Below are 17,740 nucleotides of genomic sequence, written 5' to 3'. Positions count from 1 at the left end.
ACAATTCGATACTTTAAATGACTGCTTCTTGGAGCAGCTTGTACAGGAACCCACAAGGGGAGAGGCAACTCTCGATTTAGTCCTGAATGAAGCGCAGAATCTGGACCAAGAGGTAACTATAACAGGACCGGGGGGGGAGGGATAGTTCAGTGGTTTGCGCATTCGCCTGCTAAGCCCAGGGTTGTGAGTTCAATCCTTGAGGGGGCCATTTAGGGATCTTGGGCAAAAATCTGTCTGGGGATTGGCCCTGCTTTGAGCAGGGTTGGACTAGATGACCTCCTGAGGTCCCTTCTAACCCTGATATTCTATGATTCTATGACCGCTTGGAAATAGTGACCATAATATAACAACATTTAACATTCCTGTGGTGGGAAGAACACCTCAACAGCCCAACACTGTGGCATTTAATTTCAGAAAGGGGAACTATGCAAAAATGAGGTTAAACAGAAATTAAAAGGTACAGTGACTAGAGAGAAATCCCTGAAAGCTGCATGGACACTTTTCAAAGACAACATAATAGAGGCCCAACTTAAATGTACACCCCAAATTAAAAAATACACAGTAAAAGAACTAAAAAAGAGCCACCGTGGCTTAACAACCATGTTAAAGAAGCAGTGAGAGATAAATAGGCATCTTTTAAAAAGTGGAAGTCAAATCCTAGTGAGGTAAATAGAAGGGAGCATAAACACTGCCAAATTAAGTGTAAAAATGTAATAAGAAAAGCCAAAGAGGAGTTTGAAGAACAGCTACCCAAAAACTCAAAAGGTAATAAAATGTTTTTTAAGTATAGAGTTGTCTTACCACCTGTTCATGCTCTCTGTATGTGTGTATATATATCTCCTCAATATATGTTTCACTCTATATGCATCCGAAGAAGTGGGCTGTAGCCCACAAAAGCTTATGCTCTAATAAATTTGTTAGTCTCTAAGGTGCCACAAGTACTCCTGTTCTTTTTGCGGATACAGACTAACACGGCTGCTACTCTGAAACCTGTCATACTGCAGAGAAACTAAATGAATTCTTTGCTTCAGTCTTCACGGCTGAGGATGTTAGGGAGATTCCCAAACCTGAGCCATCTTTTGTAGGTGACAAATCTGAGGAATTGTCACAGATTGAAGTGTCACTAGAGGAGGTTTTAGAATTAATTGATAAACTTAACAGTAACAAGTCACCAGGACCAGATGGTATTCACCCAAGAGTTCTGAAAAAACTCAAATGTGAAGTTGCAGAACTATTAACTATGGTTTGTAACCTATCCTTTAAATCGGCTGCTGTACCCAATGACTGGAAGATAGCTAATGTAACGCCAATATTTAAAAAGGACTCTAGAGGTGATCCCGGCAATTACAGACCAGTAAGTCTAACATCAGTACCAGGCAAATTAGTTGAAACAATCGTAAAGAATAAAATTGTCAGGCACATAGAAGAATATAAATTGTTGGGCAAAAGTCAACATGGTTTCTGTAAAGGGAAATCATGTCTTACTAATCTAATAGAGTTCTCTGAAGGGGTCAACAAACATGTGCACAAAGGGGATCCAGTGGACATAGTGTACTTAGATTTCCAGAAAGCTTTTGACAAGGTCCCTCACCAAAGGCTCTTACATAAATTAAGTTGTCATGGGATAAGAAGGAAGATCCTATCATGGATTGAGAACTGGTTAAAAGACAGGGAACAAAGGGTAGAAATAAATGGTAAATTTTCAGAATGGAGAGGGGTAACTAGTGGTGTTCCCCAAGGGTCAGTCCTAGGACCAATCCTATTCAACTTATTCATAAATGATCTGGAGAAAGGGGTAAACAGTGAGGTGGCAAAGTTTGCAGACGATACAAAACTGCTCAAGATAGTTAAGACCAAAGCAGGACTGTGAAGAACTTCAAAAAGATCTCACAAAACTAAGTGATTGGGCAACAAAATGGCAAATGAAATTTAATGTGGATAAATGTAAAGTAATGCACATTGGAAAAAAATAACCCCAACTATACATACAATATGATGGGGGCTAATTTAGCTACAACTAATCTGGAAAGAGATCTTGGAGTCATCGTGGATAGTTCTCTGAAGATGTCCATGCAGTGTGCAGCATCAGTCAAAAAAGCAAACAGGATGTTAGGAATCATTCAAAAAGGGATAGAGAATAAGATGGAGAATATCTTATTGCCCTTATATAAATCCATGGTACGCCCACATCTTGAATACTGCGTACAGATGTGGTCTCTTCATCTCAAAAGAGATATACTGGCATTAGAAAAGGTTCAGAGAAGGGCAACTAAAATGATTAGAGATTTGGAATGGGTCCCATATGAGGAGAGATTAAAGAGACTAGGACTTTTCAGCTTGGAAAAGAAGAGACTAAGGGGGGATATGATAGAGGTATATAAAATCATGAGTGGTGTGGAGAAAGTGAATAAGGAAAAGTTATTTACTTGTTCCCATAATATAAGAACTAGGGGCCATACCAAATGTAATTAACGGGCAGCAGATTTAAAACAAGTAAAAGCAAGTTCTTCACACAGCGCACAATCAACCTGTGGAACTCATTGCTTGAGGAGATTGTGAAGGCTAGGACTATAACAAGGTTTAAAAGAGAACTAGATAAATTCATGGAAGTTAAGTCCATTAATGGCTATTAGTCAGGATGGGTAAGGAATGGTGTCCCTAGCCTCTGTTTGTCAGAGGGTGGAGATGGATGGCAGGAGAGAGATCACTTGATCATTACCTGTTAGGTTCACTCCCTCTGGGGCACCTGGCATTGGCCACTGTCGGTAGACAGAATACTGGGCTGGATGGACATTTGGTCTGACCCAGTATGGCCATTCCTATGTTCAACAAAAACCCACACATAGCCACTGCATTCCTATTAACCTGCATGAGTTTGGTGGATCACTCAGAACCAGCCATGCCAAAACTGGGCCTGCAGCATCATCCATGCTAGTCTCAGAGTTAGATCACAACAGAATCATCAACTATATCAGCTTTATTCAGACAGGCCAGACATTGGCCAAAAATCACCAACCTGGGTGTCTTTAATTGATTATCTCGCCAATAGGGGTTTCCTTAATAGATCTTTTCAAAGGGGTGAGTCCTGCTTCTTCACCAATCCCACATCCACCTCACTGCACCAAACACAAAAGTGGTCATAGTGAACAAACAACTCTACAGGTTTCAGAGTAGCAGCCGTGTTAGTCTGTATCCGCAAAAAGAACAGGAGTACTTGTGGCACCTTAGAGACTAACAAATTTATTAGAGCATAAGCTTTCGTGGGCTACAACCCACTTACGAAAGCTTATGCTCTAATAAATTTGTTAGTCTCTAAGGTGCCACAAGTACTCCTGTTCTTTAAACAACTCTACATGAGCTCTAGTACAGGGGTCTCAAACTGGGGGTCTTAACCTCACAACCCCCTGAGGGGTTATTATGTGGCGATCGCGATTAGCCAAAGACAAGCTGTAGTCAGTGGGTGAAATTTAATGGCTTGTGATACAGAGGTCAGACTAGATGATCGAATGGTCCCTTCCGGCCTTAAACTCTATGAATGAAAAAACAAAGAAAATCAAAGGGGAGGAGAAACTCACTAATTTTTCATGAAATCAATTAATTGGTGAATACTCTCACCACAGACTCAATCCTGGCAAATTATGTTATTTTAAAAAATGGTAATTAAAACACACACTATTTGAACATATGCTTATTTAAAAAAAATATTTTCTACTGTCTAAGATCCTTAGGCCATGTCTGCATTACAGCTGCTACAGCAGCAAAGCTAAGGCACTGCTGCTGTAGCGTGTACATTTCCTACACAGATAGACGGGTTTTTCCCATCACTGTACTTAATCCACCTCTGCAAGAGGCAGTAGCTAGGTCAGAAGTGGGCAAACCACGGCCCGCGGGACCGTTCTCCCCGGCCCCTGAGTTCCTGGCCCGGGATGCTAGTCCCCAGCCCCTCCCCTGCTGTTCCCCCTCCCCCGCAGCCTCAGCTCACTGCACCACCGGCGCAATGCTCTGGGCGGTGGGGCAGCGCAGCTGCAGAGCCAGGGCCTGACCCGGTGCTCTGTGCTGCGCGGTGTTGTGGCTGGCTCCAGCCCGGTGGCACGGCTGCCTGTCATGGTGCAGCCGCGCCGTCAGCCACCGGTGCTCCAGGCAGCGCGGTAAGGGGGCAGGAAGCAGGGCTGGATAGAGGGCAGGGGAGTTTGGGGGGTGGTCAGGGGCTAGGGGTGTGGATAGGGGTCAGGGCAGTCAGAGGGTGGGGAACAGGGGGGTTGAATGGGGGCAGGGGTTCTGGTGGCGGTCAGGGAGAAGGGATGGTTGGATGGGGCAGAGGTCCCGGAGGGGCAGGGGGGGGGGGGGTGGGGCAGGAGTCCCGGGGGGGCCGTCAGGGGCGAGAGGTGTGGGGGAGTTGAATAGGGGGCGAGGACTGGGCCACACCTGCCTGTTCGGGGAGGCACAGCCTCCCCTAACCAGCCCTCCATACAATTTCTGAAACCCGATGCAGTTCTCAGGCCAAAAAGTTTGCCCGCCCTGAGCTAGGTCGATGGAAGAATTATTCTGTTGATCTAGCCGCATCTACACTGGGGGTTAGGTTGACCTAACCGTGGTGCTCTGCTCAGGGCAGAACATTTTTCACAGCCCTGAGCGATGTAGCTAGGTCAATCTAATTTTTAAATGTAGACCAGGCTTGTTACAGATCATTACAGTATCTGAGCACCTGTCTTTGACGTGCACCCCTGCAAAGTTAACCAGTGTTTTTATCCCCATTTTATACGCAGGGAATGGAGGTAGAGAAAGCTTACCTGACTTGCCCAAGATCACGGAGGACATCCATGGTACAGCAGGAATTGAACTGGGTCTCCCATACCCCAGGTTAATGCTCTAATCAGTGGGCCATCTTTCAGCTCATTGATCTGAGGTAGCGTGACTGGCAATGAATGTTCAACACATTTAGTTGCATTATTTCCTAATATTTTGTTTTTAAATCACTGCTCAGGCATTTCAGAATTCCTGTAATTTTAAAAATGGCAACAGACAAATCAAATGATTGCATCTCAAATCTGTTTGTAGTATCATAAAAACAACCTTTAGATTGTGAAATATAGAAGAGGTATTAGCTAAATTGGATCTCCAACAGTTTGCTCTAGAATATAGCAAGACTTGCTCCTAAACACTTCCTATTCCATCTTGACTAGATGGTGCTGAGCCATCTTACTGAAGAAAAGTACAGCACATACTATTTACTTGAGACCCCTCCGTTTGCAATCAAATGGATCTAGAGATATTTAGAAACCAGTCCTGATCTGGAGAGAAGACAGTCACATACTGATTCAGAAACAGATATTTGAGAGGTTTGACAATTATTCTTGGAACCTTCATCGATATCGGTTCTCAATGGAGCATGTTGCCCTTTACCCCAGAATGATGCCACATGCTTCATTAATCAAGACTATTCTGTGTTGGTAAGGCTGGGGGTCAGACTGATGAGTGGAATTTTTTTTTCAGTCTGGAAAAGCACTGTCAAGCATGAGGGGTTTGTTCTGATAGGTGGGAAAGTTACTTCTATCAATATTTTTCCTCCTCTTTCTCAGTCCATTCTAGATACTTGTGAAACTTCAGATAATCACTCGTAGAAGCCAATCATCGCTTTTCAAGTGGACCATAGACGTGTGAAGTTATTGGAAATGCATAACTGGACAATACTTTTTAAAGAGTCATTAAGTTTAACATTTCTGAATGGGAACTCTCAAATTCTTCTTAAACGACTAGTGCTTCCAAAGAGTGGATTCATGTAATAGCATATCATTCTAGTGCAAAGGAAAGAGCACAGCTCCTAGTCTTTAGTTAATGATACTCACTGTGAAGCAACGATTAGGATACCCTGGAGTAAAGATAATTAAGTGGAAGTGTGACATCGGTAATAAACCTAATTCTGCATGCCTTGCCCATTCAATCAGATGTGCCAACTGGCACAAGTAAGACACTAATAGCAATAACAGTATAGTGATATTAGTAGGAGAGTAATAACACTTCACATTTGTTTCATGATTTACATATACAAAGCCACTACACAATTAATTAATCCCTACAACACCCTTGGGAGATAGTTAGGTAGGTACGTTTCCCATTTTGGGAATGAAGAAACTGAGGCGGGGGGGGGGGGAGGGAGAGGGACTTGCACAAAGCCACAGTGTGATTTGGTGATAAAACCAGAATTAGAACTCAGATCCTAGCCCAGGTCCCATTCTTCCAGATCATAATGCTTTAGAGCTCTCTGCTTGATGTTTGGGTACACTAATTAGTAGGGAATTCTTTCCAAATACACATGTATTTACGAGGAAACAGAGGGATTGGAGGTAAATGTATATAACGTACTCGATTAAGATCCTCCAACTGCTGTTGCATTCAGCAACACATGGTTAAAACAGTAACAAATGTGCAACAGAAGGACAAAGCTCCAGTTTCAAATGTCAATCCAAATATCAATTTTCCACTTCACCATTTTTAATCACTTTTTTCCTGCTGCTGCTATTATAGAAATAGGATTTAATTTCTTACCGTGGCTTAAAAGACTGGGTTTCTATTAACATCAGTATGTATCTATCATATAAACTGATTTTATTGAAAATAAAAGGCAGCTGGCAATTTTGTTTCTCAGAAGGAGCCATGAGTATGCTAAGTTTAGATAACTAGAAATTTAAAAACCTAATACAATACCCATTGAAGTGAAGTCTATGGAAAGACTCCCATTCATTTCAATTGGCTTTGGATCTAGGGCTACGTGAACAGCTGGTTAAAGACAGTTCCAAAATTGATAGTTGGAATTATACACCATCCCTTTAAAATTAAGTGATGCAGACTGCTTTAAGAGAATCCAATTTCCTACTACCCAGTCAGAATTAAAAATAACGGACACAGCTTGGATATGTAAATCAGAGATTGAAGCAGTGATATAGGAAGCAAGAGCTCAGCGTCCGCCTTCAGTGGGGAAAGAAGAATCCATTACCAGTTATGAGAAGTCTAATCAACCTGGATGATGTCATTCAATTTGCCCTTTTCAGACTAGGAAATAGGGGATGGGTGACTTCTTGCAAAGGAATAAGCCCTATAGTAAGGGCTAAACACTGACCCATGGGGATAGAAAGAGAATAGCTATTGGTGACCCTTTAGGTAGTTCACAGCACAAGAGAAATGATAAAAGGAGCAACAGATGGGATGTATGGAAAAAGGATACCTTTCCCTGTGTAATAAAGGACAAATTAGAATTAGAAATGCTGGAGGAAAAATACCTTGTGACAATTGCAGACGTTAGGGATGACTTGTTCTGGAATGATAACTAGATGCACTGCACAGACAGAAAAAAGACAGATGGTTTTTATTAGGTTTTATATTATTTATACATTGTATATAAGCTTCTTTATTATGTGTATATATACACACACACACTATGTAAAAATACACGTACAAACCACAGTTTAGATAGTCAGATTATATATTAATGGTATGTACACAGAGGGGAAAGATAAAGGATATTTACAGCGGAGTCCTATAGACTTTTAGTATGTAAAAGACAAGAATGAATTGTTGCAAAGGACTTGAGGCAGTGAGTAAAGGCAAAGTTGAACATACTCATGGGACTCTGCTGCCGTTCATGAACTGTTTAAATGTCAGTGGCGCCCTCAAATCAATTACAGCCTTGAATACACTCTGTCCATCTGTTATCCTCTTATTGTCAAAACAGTTGAGTGCTAACATCATTAGCATATCAGTTCAAGTGTTACCAGCCCAATAAGAGCTGAGAATGGAATTATAGGTTTCTGGATTTCATCTGCTTAATAAGAATGATAGCTTCACTCATTTAAGCAGCAGTCACTGTGGTCTGGGGAATACACAGATGACAATCAGTTATGTCACTCAAGAAAACATCACTCATTACAATGGATTTCAGTCTGGATGTGTTTCAATACTGACAATCAGCCATAGAAAAAGTACTTCAGATCGGAATGATAAACAGTTTACTGGCTGGAACTGGGGGAAATAAGTTCCAAGCAAAACAGCCAAAGGACATCTTAATTGTTGTAAAATGGATTACAAACTTGCATTAGCGTTCTGGCCTGTCATCCACTAACATACTGCATTACGCATGAAGCGTCCTTCCATCTCTTTAGAGAACAATGTATTTGCATTAATATGACCTTTATTTTTAAAAGGTATTTGGCTTCCTCAGTTAATGCAGGTCTTTCTTCAAGAGCAACAAGTCTATGCTACAATTCTTTATTCCATATAAATGCTGTTGACTTATTACTGGTAACTTAATAGGACAATATTTATTTTGAACACCAAACTGTACATACTTACACTTATGTGGTATTAGATGTGTTTTTAAAAGTTCCAACATCTAAAACATAACACTGCTGTCTGCCATTCTGTTGTATGGTAGCCCCACTGCTGCTATTCTGGAACTTGTACACATCTATTGGTCTTGACAGAAAAACATTCCTTCCATTTATAATCTGCGTGTGGAAGCAAGTAGTTGTGTTTTCTTGAGTTATATAAAGAACAACAGTGAGAGGACTAAAGCTAAAAGCATTGACTATTATAATATAAAACTTTACAGGGAAAGTTCTTTGCCCTTCCCATTAAACTGTTCCATAGCTTTAAGTCTTCAAACATCTGTTCAGTTCAATTCCAAATATTTAAAATTCTAAGCTTTCCAAACTTTTATTCGGTTTTGAAAATGCATCTAATCTCTTCCCCATAACAATTACCCTTTTCCATGACTGTCTTTTGCAAGCAAAAGGAAGGTCATCTACCCCAGAATAAGGCATTTAAAAATGATGCCACAACTGAGATGTCCCCTGCACAACTTTTCCATCCCAGGAAATACTCCTATTAAATGCTACATATACATTATGCCCCTTAATTTTCTAGGGATGGAAGTCCTCATGGAGGACGCCAAGCCAAAGATGAGGGAGGAATGGCAAGCCAGGAAAGCATTTTGCAAAGAGAATAAAAAGAGCACACAGTTTAAAGTTCTTCTCACACACAAAATAATTCAGAAATTGCCATGGTTTTAGATTATGGAATTATCCTTGACCTTGTGTGCAGATTCAAGGTACAATGTTAACAAAAAATTATATCAGGAGAATTATACTGATATAATTAAAGGTGGGATTTTATACCAATTTAAACTGGTGCAACTTGTGTACACACTCTAAAGCTGGTTTACACTCAATTTACATATATTCAGCTTGTGTCAGAAACTTTATAGGCATAATCTAAACCAATAAAACAAGTTCTAATCCAATATAAGTGTGTCCACACACACAAGAGACCCAGCAGTTTAAACTAATTTAAGTTAAACTGGTCCAACTTCTGTGCTTATACAGGCCCTAGTTGTCCTCATGTACAGGCAGTGCCTACCACACTGTGAACCATACTAGAATGCAAATAGTATGAAATAATAGTTCGCAGAAATATATTGCTAAACTACATGCACTCCAAGCCAGGATTCTTTAATGTGATGCAGCCTAAAATGGCTACCTTAGCTAAATGGTGCTCCCTCACTGCTTCAATTTTCAGTATTGACAGCCAATTAAAAAAAAATGCATAGAAGCTGTCCACTGAACAAAATAACGAAGAAGCCAAAGATTTGAATCTTTACCTTTTTTTTTTTTTTTTTTTAATCAAAAACATACTCGGTTACAGAATTTTCAGGAAAATTAACTACAGTATATTATCCACAAACTGTCTAGCGAAAAACGTACAATAAGCTACAAAGGAACTACTCGGAATTCTGTTGACCGTTTATCAAAAAGGCAATGGCTACACGTATTACTGTTCACTAGGCTTTCGTGCTCAAAAGAAAACTTCCATGGTGCATTTTGGGCTCTGTATGCTTTACAGTAATCAATCCAGTTGTGTCTTGGCTTAGTAGAGCTACCAAACTCATCAAACACGAGGGATAAAGGTACTGGAGCCAGAAAGTACTAGATGAATTCATCAACCTTCAAAATGTTGAGTCCTGTAATTCCAGAGTGATGAAGCACTCTCACATGTGCATAAGGTAACTAGCAGCCAACAGTATCCAATCTCTCAGCATTTTCCAGACTATATTCCTACTGTTAGCAGGGCTCCGCAAATTAAGTTTTCAGACAACTCAAAAGCAGAGTCAAAATCCCTGTGAAACTCAGCAGGAACATACACAGTAAAAATATTGACAGAATAAAATGGGATATCCCAGATCGGATCTTCAGAAATGTGGGGTAGATTAACTCTTTGATAGTGTTTGCAAAGTGCTTTGAATAGGTAACACCCTATGAAAGGGCAAAGTATTCTTTCTACAACCTCACTGTCCACAAGTCTAGATCTTGGAGCATCTGGGTAGAGGTGTCTCATGGAGAATGTCAAGGAAGGTACCATGTTCAGTGACAACGTGCTGACTAGCTGCATCAGAGGTAGAGGAATCCTGCAGATGGTGCCTTAGAAGAATGCAAAAGTGATCAGATGGCCACCTTGTAAGTCTCTGCCCCTAGAAGAGTGGCAATCTCCTAGAAGAGACCTTAACTGTCACCAGACACAGAAACCACCAGATACATACACCACAGAAACAAGCATGGTCAAACAAAACAACTCTTCTTAGCGACTGTTTTTCTTCAAAGTCTTGTTTATAAAATAAAACATACCCAAATGAATAGAATTCCTTTGGATGTTGAGAGTACTTTACGCCCAAGGTGCTCCCTCTCACAGTGTGAAGGAATAGGAATTAAGTAGCACAGGAGAAGGAGTGGAAATTTCTTGACTCCAGTAAAGTCTGGATGCCATCTAAAGAAAGAACTATCTTGGGTGTTTTTTTAATTAATTGTATTACAGTAGTGCCTAGAAGTCCCACTCAGAAAATGGACCTCACTGTATGGGATACTGTAGAAATGCCAAGTAAGAGACCAGTCCATGCCAAAGGGCATGCCATCTAATTTGCCAGGAGAAACAAAGCATTTTCCAAAAAACAAAAACAAACAAAAAAAAACACCACCAGGAAGTACATAAGAATTGAAGGGTTCAAAGAAGAGGCAAAGACCCCATTCATACTGGCACTGAAAGTTTTACAAAATGTCCTGGTAATACAATTTAAATAATATTTGCCTAGCCAGTTTGGACAAAGCATAGACATCTTATAAATTGTTAAGGAAGTACAGTCTTGCAGTTAAGGTGAGTGCACAACTCAGACATAGGTTCAATACCTGCCTCTGCTACAGACTTCCTTGTGACCTCAGACATTTCATCTCTCAGTACCTCATATCCCTATCTGTAAAAAGGGAAATAGTACTTCCCAACCTTAGAGGGGTGTTCAGAGGATAAAGCCACGAGGTAGTGCTGTGATGGGGGCCATGCAAGGAGCTAAATGGATAGATCATTCTTAGAAACTTTTTCCAATCAAGTCTAGAAGAATCATTTGAAGCCTAAGCCTAGTAAATGATTTCGCAGGGTATGTCTACACTATGAGCGAGAGGTGTGACTCTCCTGCTCATGCTCACACACTTGTGCTAGCTCTCATCAAGCTAGTGCGACTAAATACCTGTGTAGCGTGGCAGCAGAAGCATGGTTTGGTCACGCTGAATAAACATGCCTGAAACTGGTGGGTATGTACTCAACACGGCTCAGCTGGGCCTGCACTGCCACTACTTATGCTATCTAATGGCTACACTGCTATTTATACTCACACTCCCTCAATAGGAGCTAACGTATGTGTACACAAGCAAAGGAATCACTCCCCTTGTTCACAGCGCAGACAAAGCCTAAATAGGAGTTCAAAGGGGATCGTGTCCCCAGTTTACACTGGCAAAGAAAATTGTTAAACAGTTTTTTGAACCATTTAAAAATCATTTCATTGGCAGTTTATCTCCAAATCCTCTAACTTTGGCATCTAAATGCCACCATTTTAATGCCAGTGGGAACGAGGGCGAAGTAAACTAAACTTCAATTTTAAGCTTCATGGAGAAGCAGTCCAAATATGGTGGAAATAATCCCAACCATTCTACTTTAAAGGCAATTGAGTGCCAAGCCTTCTAGTATCAGTGCTTTTCTGAAAAGAATCCAGGATAAGAGCCAACAACTGCTGCTCTCCAGCCCCCCCCCCCCCCCCCCCGCCGCAACTCCCTTTAGGGTCAGGATCCCCAAATTGAGAAACATTGGTCTCCCCCCGTGAAATCTGTATAGTATAGGGTAAAAGCACACAAAAGACCAGATTTCACAAGGGGAGACCAGATTTCACGGTCCGTGATGTGTTTTTTCATGGCCGTGAATTTAGTAGGGCCCTAGTTATCAGGGGATGTGAGGACCTGACTGTCCTCTCACTATCTGCAGCTCCTGCTCTGAGGCCGGAAGAACGAGGAGGGAGGGATGAGAAGTAATGGGGCATGGCCTCTCCCTGCACAGGAGGTGGAGGCATATTTCAGCCTGCGCATCTCTCCAGAGGCCGATGTCCATGCACCCCTTTGGGAGGTAGTTCCACCTGCCCATTGAGGCTCTTCCACATGCATGCTGGGAATCGTGCCACGACCAGAAGAGCCTGCAGCCTGAGAGTGATTCTAGGAGATTGCAGGGATAGAGGTAGGAGAGGGGTTCAGCCCAGCTGTGTGTCCTGTTGAGACTGCCCCCCCCCCGGCACATATCCTGGGCAGAAGATGCTCACTGGCCTAGGAGTTGCAGGGTGCCCCAGCTGGAATGGGCTTCTAAACTCCAGGCATCAACAGAAATACTGTCTTTTAGAAAGAGGAGAGTACACATGGGACATGAATCTCTGAAAGGGAGTTGGAGCCAAAAGAGTTTGGGAACTGCTGCTCTAGTCCATCCCCATGCCAGCTCAAGATTGTTATTTGTTTTAAGTGTCTCCAGGATGAGGCATCCACCCACAGTTTCACTCTCTCACACACCTGGCAGGAAATTTTTCCTGATTATAAATCTGGAATTTGTACTTTTGGTTAATCCCTTAGTCATCTGAGTTTGTTGCTCTAATCTGAATACTCTCCGGTTTGCCTGAATCGGAACACAGTATTCCAGATGCTGTTTACAAGAATTGAAGGAAGAGATCATTGCTCCTGTTTGTGATGCCTCTGAATATACAGCCTAATCTGTTGATTCCTTTCAGGCCACAATAAAGTATTTGATTTGGTTTATTTTAAATCAGGTAGAGGGAATCTTGCAGTACACCATCAAGCTGGCAAAAAGCTTGGGGACTCGAGTATATGTAAAGTTCTGGAGTATTTCTTCAATGTATCTGTGCAAAGATCAACAATTATAAACTGAAATGAGGAGTGCCTTTACGAGATGCATAATTCTTCATAGGGAAGCCACACGGAATCCAGTTCATGCAAACTGCCCCCAACAATTAACTTGTCAAAAGTTTGTACATTTCCCAAGTGGTTAGGAACCAAGAATCCAGGATTAAGAGCACAGCAGATAATTCAACAGCCAGATGGGTAAGAAGAGCCTGTGGTCAGGCTTCACTAGTTCCACCCACAGAAAAAAAAAATGGTCTCTGGGAGAAAGTTTTGGTTTGTTTGTTTTTTGGATGAGTCAGGATCTTTGACTAAGTGGTTAGAAGCATCCAACCACCTAAGAAAAACACCCCAGCTGTCACTAATTTGGGCAAGTCATTTGACTTGTGTGCTCATCTATAAAATGGGAATGACAACCGCTGACCTCTTTTCTAAAGCAGTGTGAGATCTATGGATGAAAAGAGCTCTATCTAAATGCTATTACAGTCCTCTGCAGATTCTTGATTTGATGCAAGGAATTTGGCAAAAAACAAACCAAAAAACCCTTGAATAATCTGTTTCAAGACTGTTTCTTATTGTGTTACCTGCTGAAACTGTTCTATCAGATTGGCTCAACACAACAATGCAGGCAGACTGAATTAACAGTGTTTGAATGCAGCACTGGATTTGCACTCAGTAGTTCTGGGCCATTTCTTCAAGTTCCAATTCCCCGCACAAATGCCATACCCAGTCGCTAAGAAGCAACTCCTCTTGCTACATCTCAACAAGTACAGAAAAGAAAGAAAAACTAGAAGAGCCCTGATGAAAAAAAAATCAAAATTTAGGGTGGAAGTTACATAAATCGTAATGCTATTGGCTGATGATGATGATCTTTCAAGGGAAAGTGACCAATCACTCTAGATTAGTGGACTCAAAGAGAAGAAAAAATATTTAATATAAGCAAACAAAATACAATTGTATAAATTGGGGTTTTCAGAATTTTATTTATACTATTCACTAGAGAGAAAGCATACATATTGTAACTGTCGTACAGTCAATACATTTGCAAGTTTTTCTACTTTAAATTCTCTATACAAAGTCATTGCCAATTGATGAGGTCATTGATGGCATCAGGCTTAAAATAACCAAGAGGTATAAAAACAAGTTTGTCATCTTGCCCTGAGTGGAAATGGTGAACAGATACAAAAACTGGATCCTAAATACTGATGTCATAATATACGTGATTTAATGGTATATGCAAGTTATCACTTTTCAAATTAAGTATAAACAATCAAGCTACCCATGTTAGACAAATGCCAAGTCTGACTTTTTTTCCTTGGTATTTAGATCACAGAAGTCAGCAGTAGTTATGAAAATATGTTCCTGCCATTAGGATATTCATTATGTCATTTAATTGGCAATTTTACAGATTGGCTATTTCATGTTATATTTAAACTGAGTGCCAGCACTGAAAGTATCCACTCCTGTTAGTGTTTTAAAAATTGTGTGCCTATATAAATAAAAATTTAAGATATCCTTTTAAAATATAGTAAAGGAAAAGAAACATTTCTTTTTCCAGGCTATTTTTAATTATTACCAACAACAACATATTCCTCATTTTTGGCGGTTTGTACCCTTCAATCTGGAAAATCACAGCAAGATATTCATCGAGATAAAGCAATCTCTGTTGCTAACAATTTGTTCCCTAAAAGAATTAAATGCAAGATTTCAGTAACTTTAAAAGTTGTTTTAAGGTAAATGTTTATGGTGATTAGAAAGAATTTTCAGATATAAATATATATAATATATACGTATTCTGCATACAAAAGGGTCTCATGAGGCTTATCAGCAAGTTGCCATAATAGAGTTACCAGTACTGTGTTCAATCCCTTTGAAAGTATCCATATGAGCTTTACTTTAAGCCCGGAGCCACCTGTTGTGACCGTAAAGTTCTGAAAAAGTAACCTGAAATCCAATTTCTGCATGTTCAGTTTCTTTCTGCTAAGAGCAAGAAGGCAAACACATTTTTAAAACCTGGTTTTAAAAGATTAAGCAGAACAAAAGTAAAATATCTCTTCAGGTTATAAACAGAATTGTATTTTACAATCCACCATCCCGACAATATAATGGCCCACAGCAGTGCGCAGAGGGATCTCAGTCCAGAGGTTGGGGGTCTGCAATAGGCATGGTATGAAGTACTTCATCTAGAAGCTGGAGGGCCCGGTGTAAATGAATTTCAATCCAACAGGGTGTTTCTTTGATGCTCTGTCTTGGGTAATCAGGTCCCCAACCTTTCACAAAACTCATCCTGAGTATGCATAAGCGGCGAAGATCATCTACGCCGATTCCAGCAGCAGCTGACAAACCTAAATAAGAGGTTTTGAGTGTATTTAGTTGCCTCAGACATGCCAGTTTTACACAACACCTAGCCAATTCTACATAGTAACCCGTTTGCTCAGCTGTTCCTCCATGTACAGTTCTCCCTCTCCACAAACCATGCCAATCAACATTTATAGATTTGCGCTACAGATACATAGGTTTTCCAACTCGACTTTTTGATTTATGTGACTATGTATCCTTGTAAACCTGTATAAGCGATCAGATACAGCCAATTAGCCTGAAAACAGTTACGTGATGCAAGCCAGTCTTAAAAGCCTATTTCAGAAAGTTAAGTACAGCTAGAAATACTTATGTCTGGAATTAAGTGAACAGTAGACTGGTCAGCCTTATGAGAAAGTACTGACAATCCAACATATAGCTGTGCCATCTTGATTCAAAATGGCCCAAAACACGAATCCAAATTAAACAAAAATGACTTCCAATTTTGTGTATGTAATTTATCCAGATGAACCTTCTATGTACAAGCATATGTATGGAGCCAATCTCAGTTTTCCACTTCAACGTGGTAACCTAATAGGACTGTACAAATGATGTTGGGAAACCTCCAACATCTACTGCAGTTTATTTGCTGCTAACATGATTTCTTTAAAATATTTGAGAGGGGCCTAAAGCCATAATTGTCATTTGAAATGTGCTATTAATGAGAACGGTTTGTATTTCCATTTTAAACCCCTATTTCAGTGAATTTAGCGTCGCAATAAACATTTCCCAACAGTGTAAAGTTGGTACAGACTACAGGTTGCCTTCTCAAGGAAGATTTTTTCTGTTTTAAAGCAGACAAAAAATGTACTCCATATTTAAAAAAAACAAAAAAAAAAACAAAAAACACCTTACCCAAATTATTCTGTTTATTTTTATATTGTTTTGTTCATGTTTAATGAAACAGAAGAAATGATGAATATGGCAAGTGATCATTAAATAGGACTGGTGCTTTCCGTTAATATTAACAAGTTAAATTATTTTGGCCACAACATTTTCAATGTTCTGTGAAATGGCTTGAAATATCTACTTGCCAACAGCAAGACAGAAGCTAGAGAAGACTGATGTGCTTAAGTAAGCGTCCAGCATTTTCAAAAGTCTGGCTACTTATTTAGGTGCCTAAATATGGACTTAGGAGCCTAAACTTGGGCACCTATTTTAAAATAAAAATCTTTCCTCTTAACAAAATTCAGGGCAAGCTCAGTGACAGATCCCAGCACCTTCCTCCAGAACAAGCTTCTTAAATGGCGGTTTCCCCTAGACCTCAGTGATGGGCCCCAGTCTCACAGCCCTTCCCCATTTTTTTGCAGCTGACAAGTACATTTAGTTCTCTCTGGGAAATTTTTCAAGCTCTCTTTTAGGAGGTGGAGATACAACTTCGTTTCGAGGAAAGTAGTTATACTGTTTGACCTTTGTGCTTCAGAAGCAGCATACTTTGTCACACTCCTTTTACAGAGACAAATTCTGCAGCCACGTTCACACCCGGAATTCCCAGACTTCACAATGGGAGCTTCGTGTGCAGAGAAGCTACAGAAATAGGTGCTTTATTTACTTGACAAAGAAGAGTAAGTCTGAAGTGTGAATAAGCATAGATATAATATGGTCCCCATTCACTGTAGGGTGTTTTTCCTTAAAAAGAGCAAAGAAATTACTTAAGGTACTTACTGATAGCTGGGGCTATTCCACCTACTGATCCTGGTCCAGGGATGTTTCCAGCTACTGCTGCAGCCTGGGCAGCAGCTGCAGCTTGTGCAGTGGCAGCCTGCTGCTGCATCTGACGATGACATTGGCGTAAATCAAACACCTTAAAAAAAAAAAATAAGTCCTGCATTACATAGATTTATCTTAACCACTGAGGGAAAGAGTTCATAAGAGCCAATGCTATCATTGCTGTTACGTATAAGAGAAATTAAAAATCGTAACGCCACAGAGTTAGTCTCCCTAGACACAGGTAAGCTTTTACCAACTGATCTTTTATTTCTAGAACACATAGGGGTCAAAAATTCTATCCATTGTTTTTACAGACTCTTCTAAGATTTGAGCACTAGTAGCTATACAAAAAGGCCAAACACATTAAGGCCTTGATTGAATTTATGTGCGCTAAATAGGCTACTTGT

At 40.5% G+C, this 17,740-nt stretch overlaps 1 protein-coding gene across 4 annotated transcripts in view; it reads right to left on the bottom strand.

Moving 5' to 3' along the window:
• Window positions 1-14,228: 14,228 nt before the first annotated feature.
• Window positions 14,229-17,740, bottom strand: part of SMAD4 (SMAD family member 4) — a 30,672-nt gene continuing 27,160 nt past the window's right edge. For 3 of the 4 annotated variants that reach the window (XM_024205039.3, XM_029910898.1, XM_029910897.1), the window contains 2 exons: window positions 17,289-17,427; window positions 14,229-15,610 (listed from right to left, as the gene is read on the bottom strand). In XM_024205039.3, coding sequence (XP_024060807.1) covers window positions 15,399-15,610; window positions 17,289-17,427 — 351 coding nt within the window. In that variant the 3' untranslated portion in view covers window positions 14,229-15,398. Of the gene's footprint in view, window positions 15,611-17,288; window positions 17,428-17,740 lie in introns of those variants that run through there. The other variant, XR_002908384.2, reaches the window with a different exon arrangement.

The sequence above is a fragment of the Terrapene carolina genome, unplaced genomic scaffold, assembly GCF_002925995.2.
Source record: "Terrapene carolina triunguis isolate 2854851 unplaced genomic scaffold, T_m_triunguis-2.0 Scaffold69, whole genome shotgun sequence".
Lineage (NCBI taxonomy): Eukaryota > Metazoa > Chordata > Testudines > Emydidae > Terrapene > Terrapene triunguis.
This window is presented reverse-complemented; position numbering and strand designations above follow the sequence as displayed.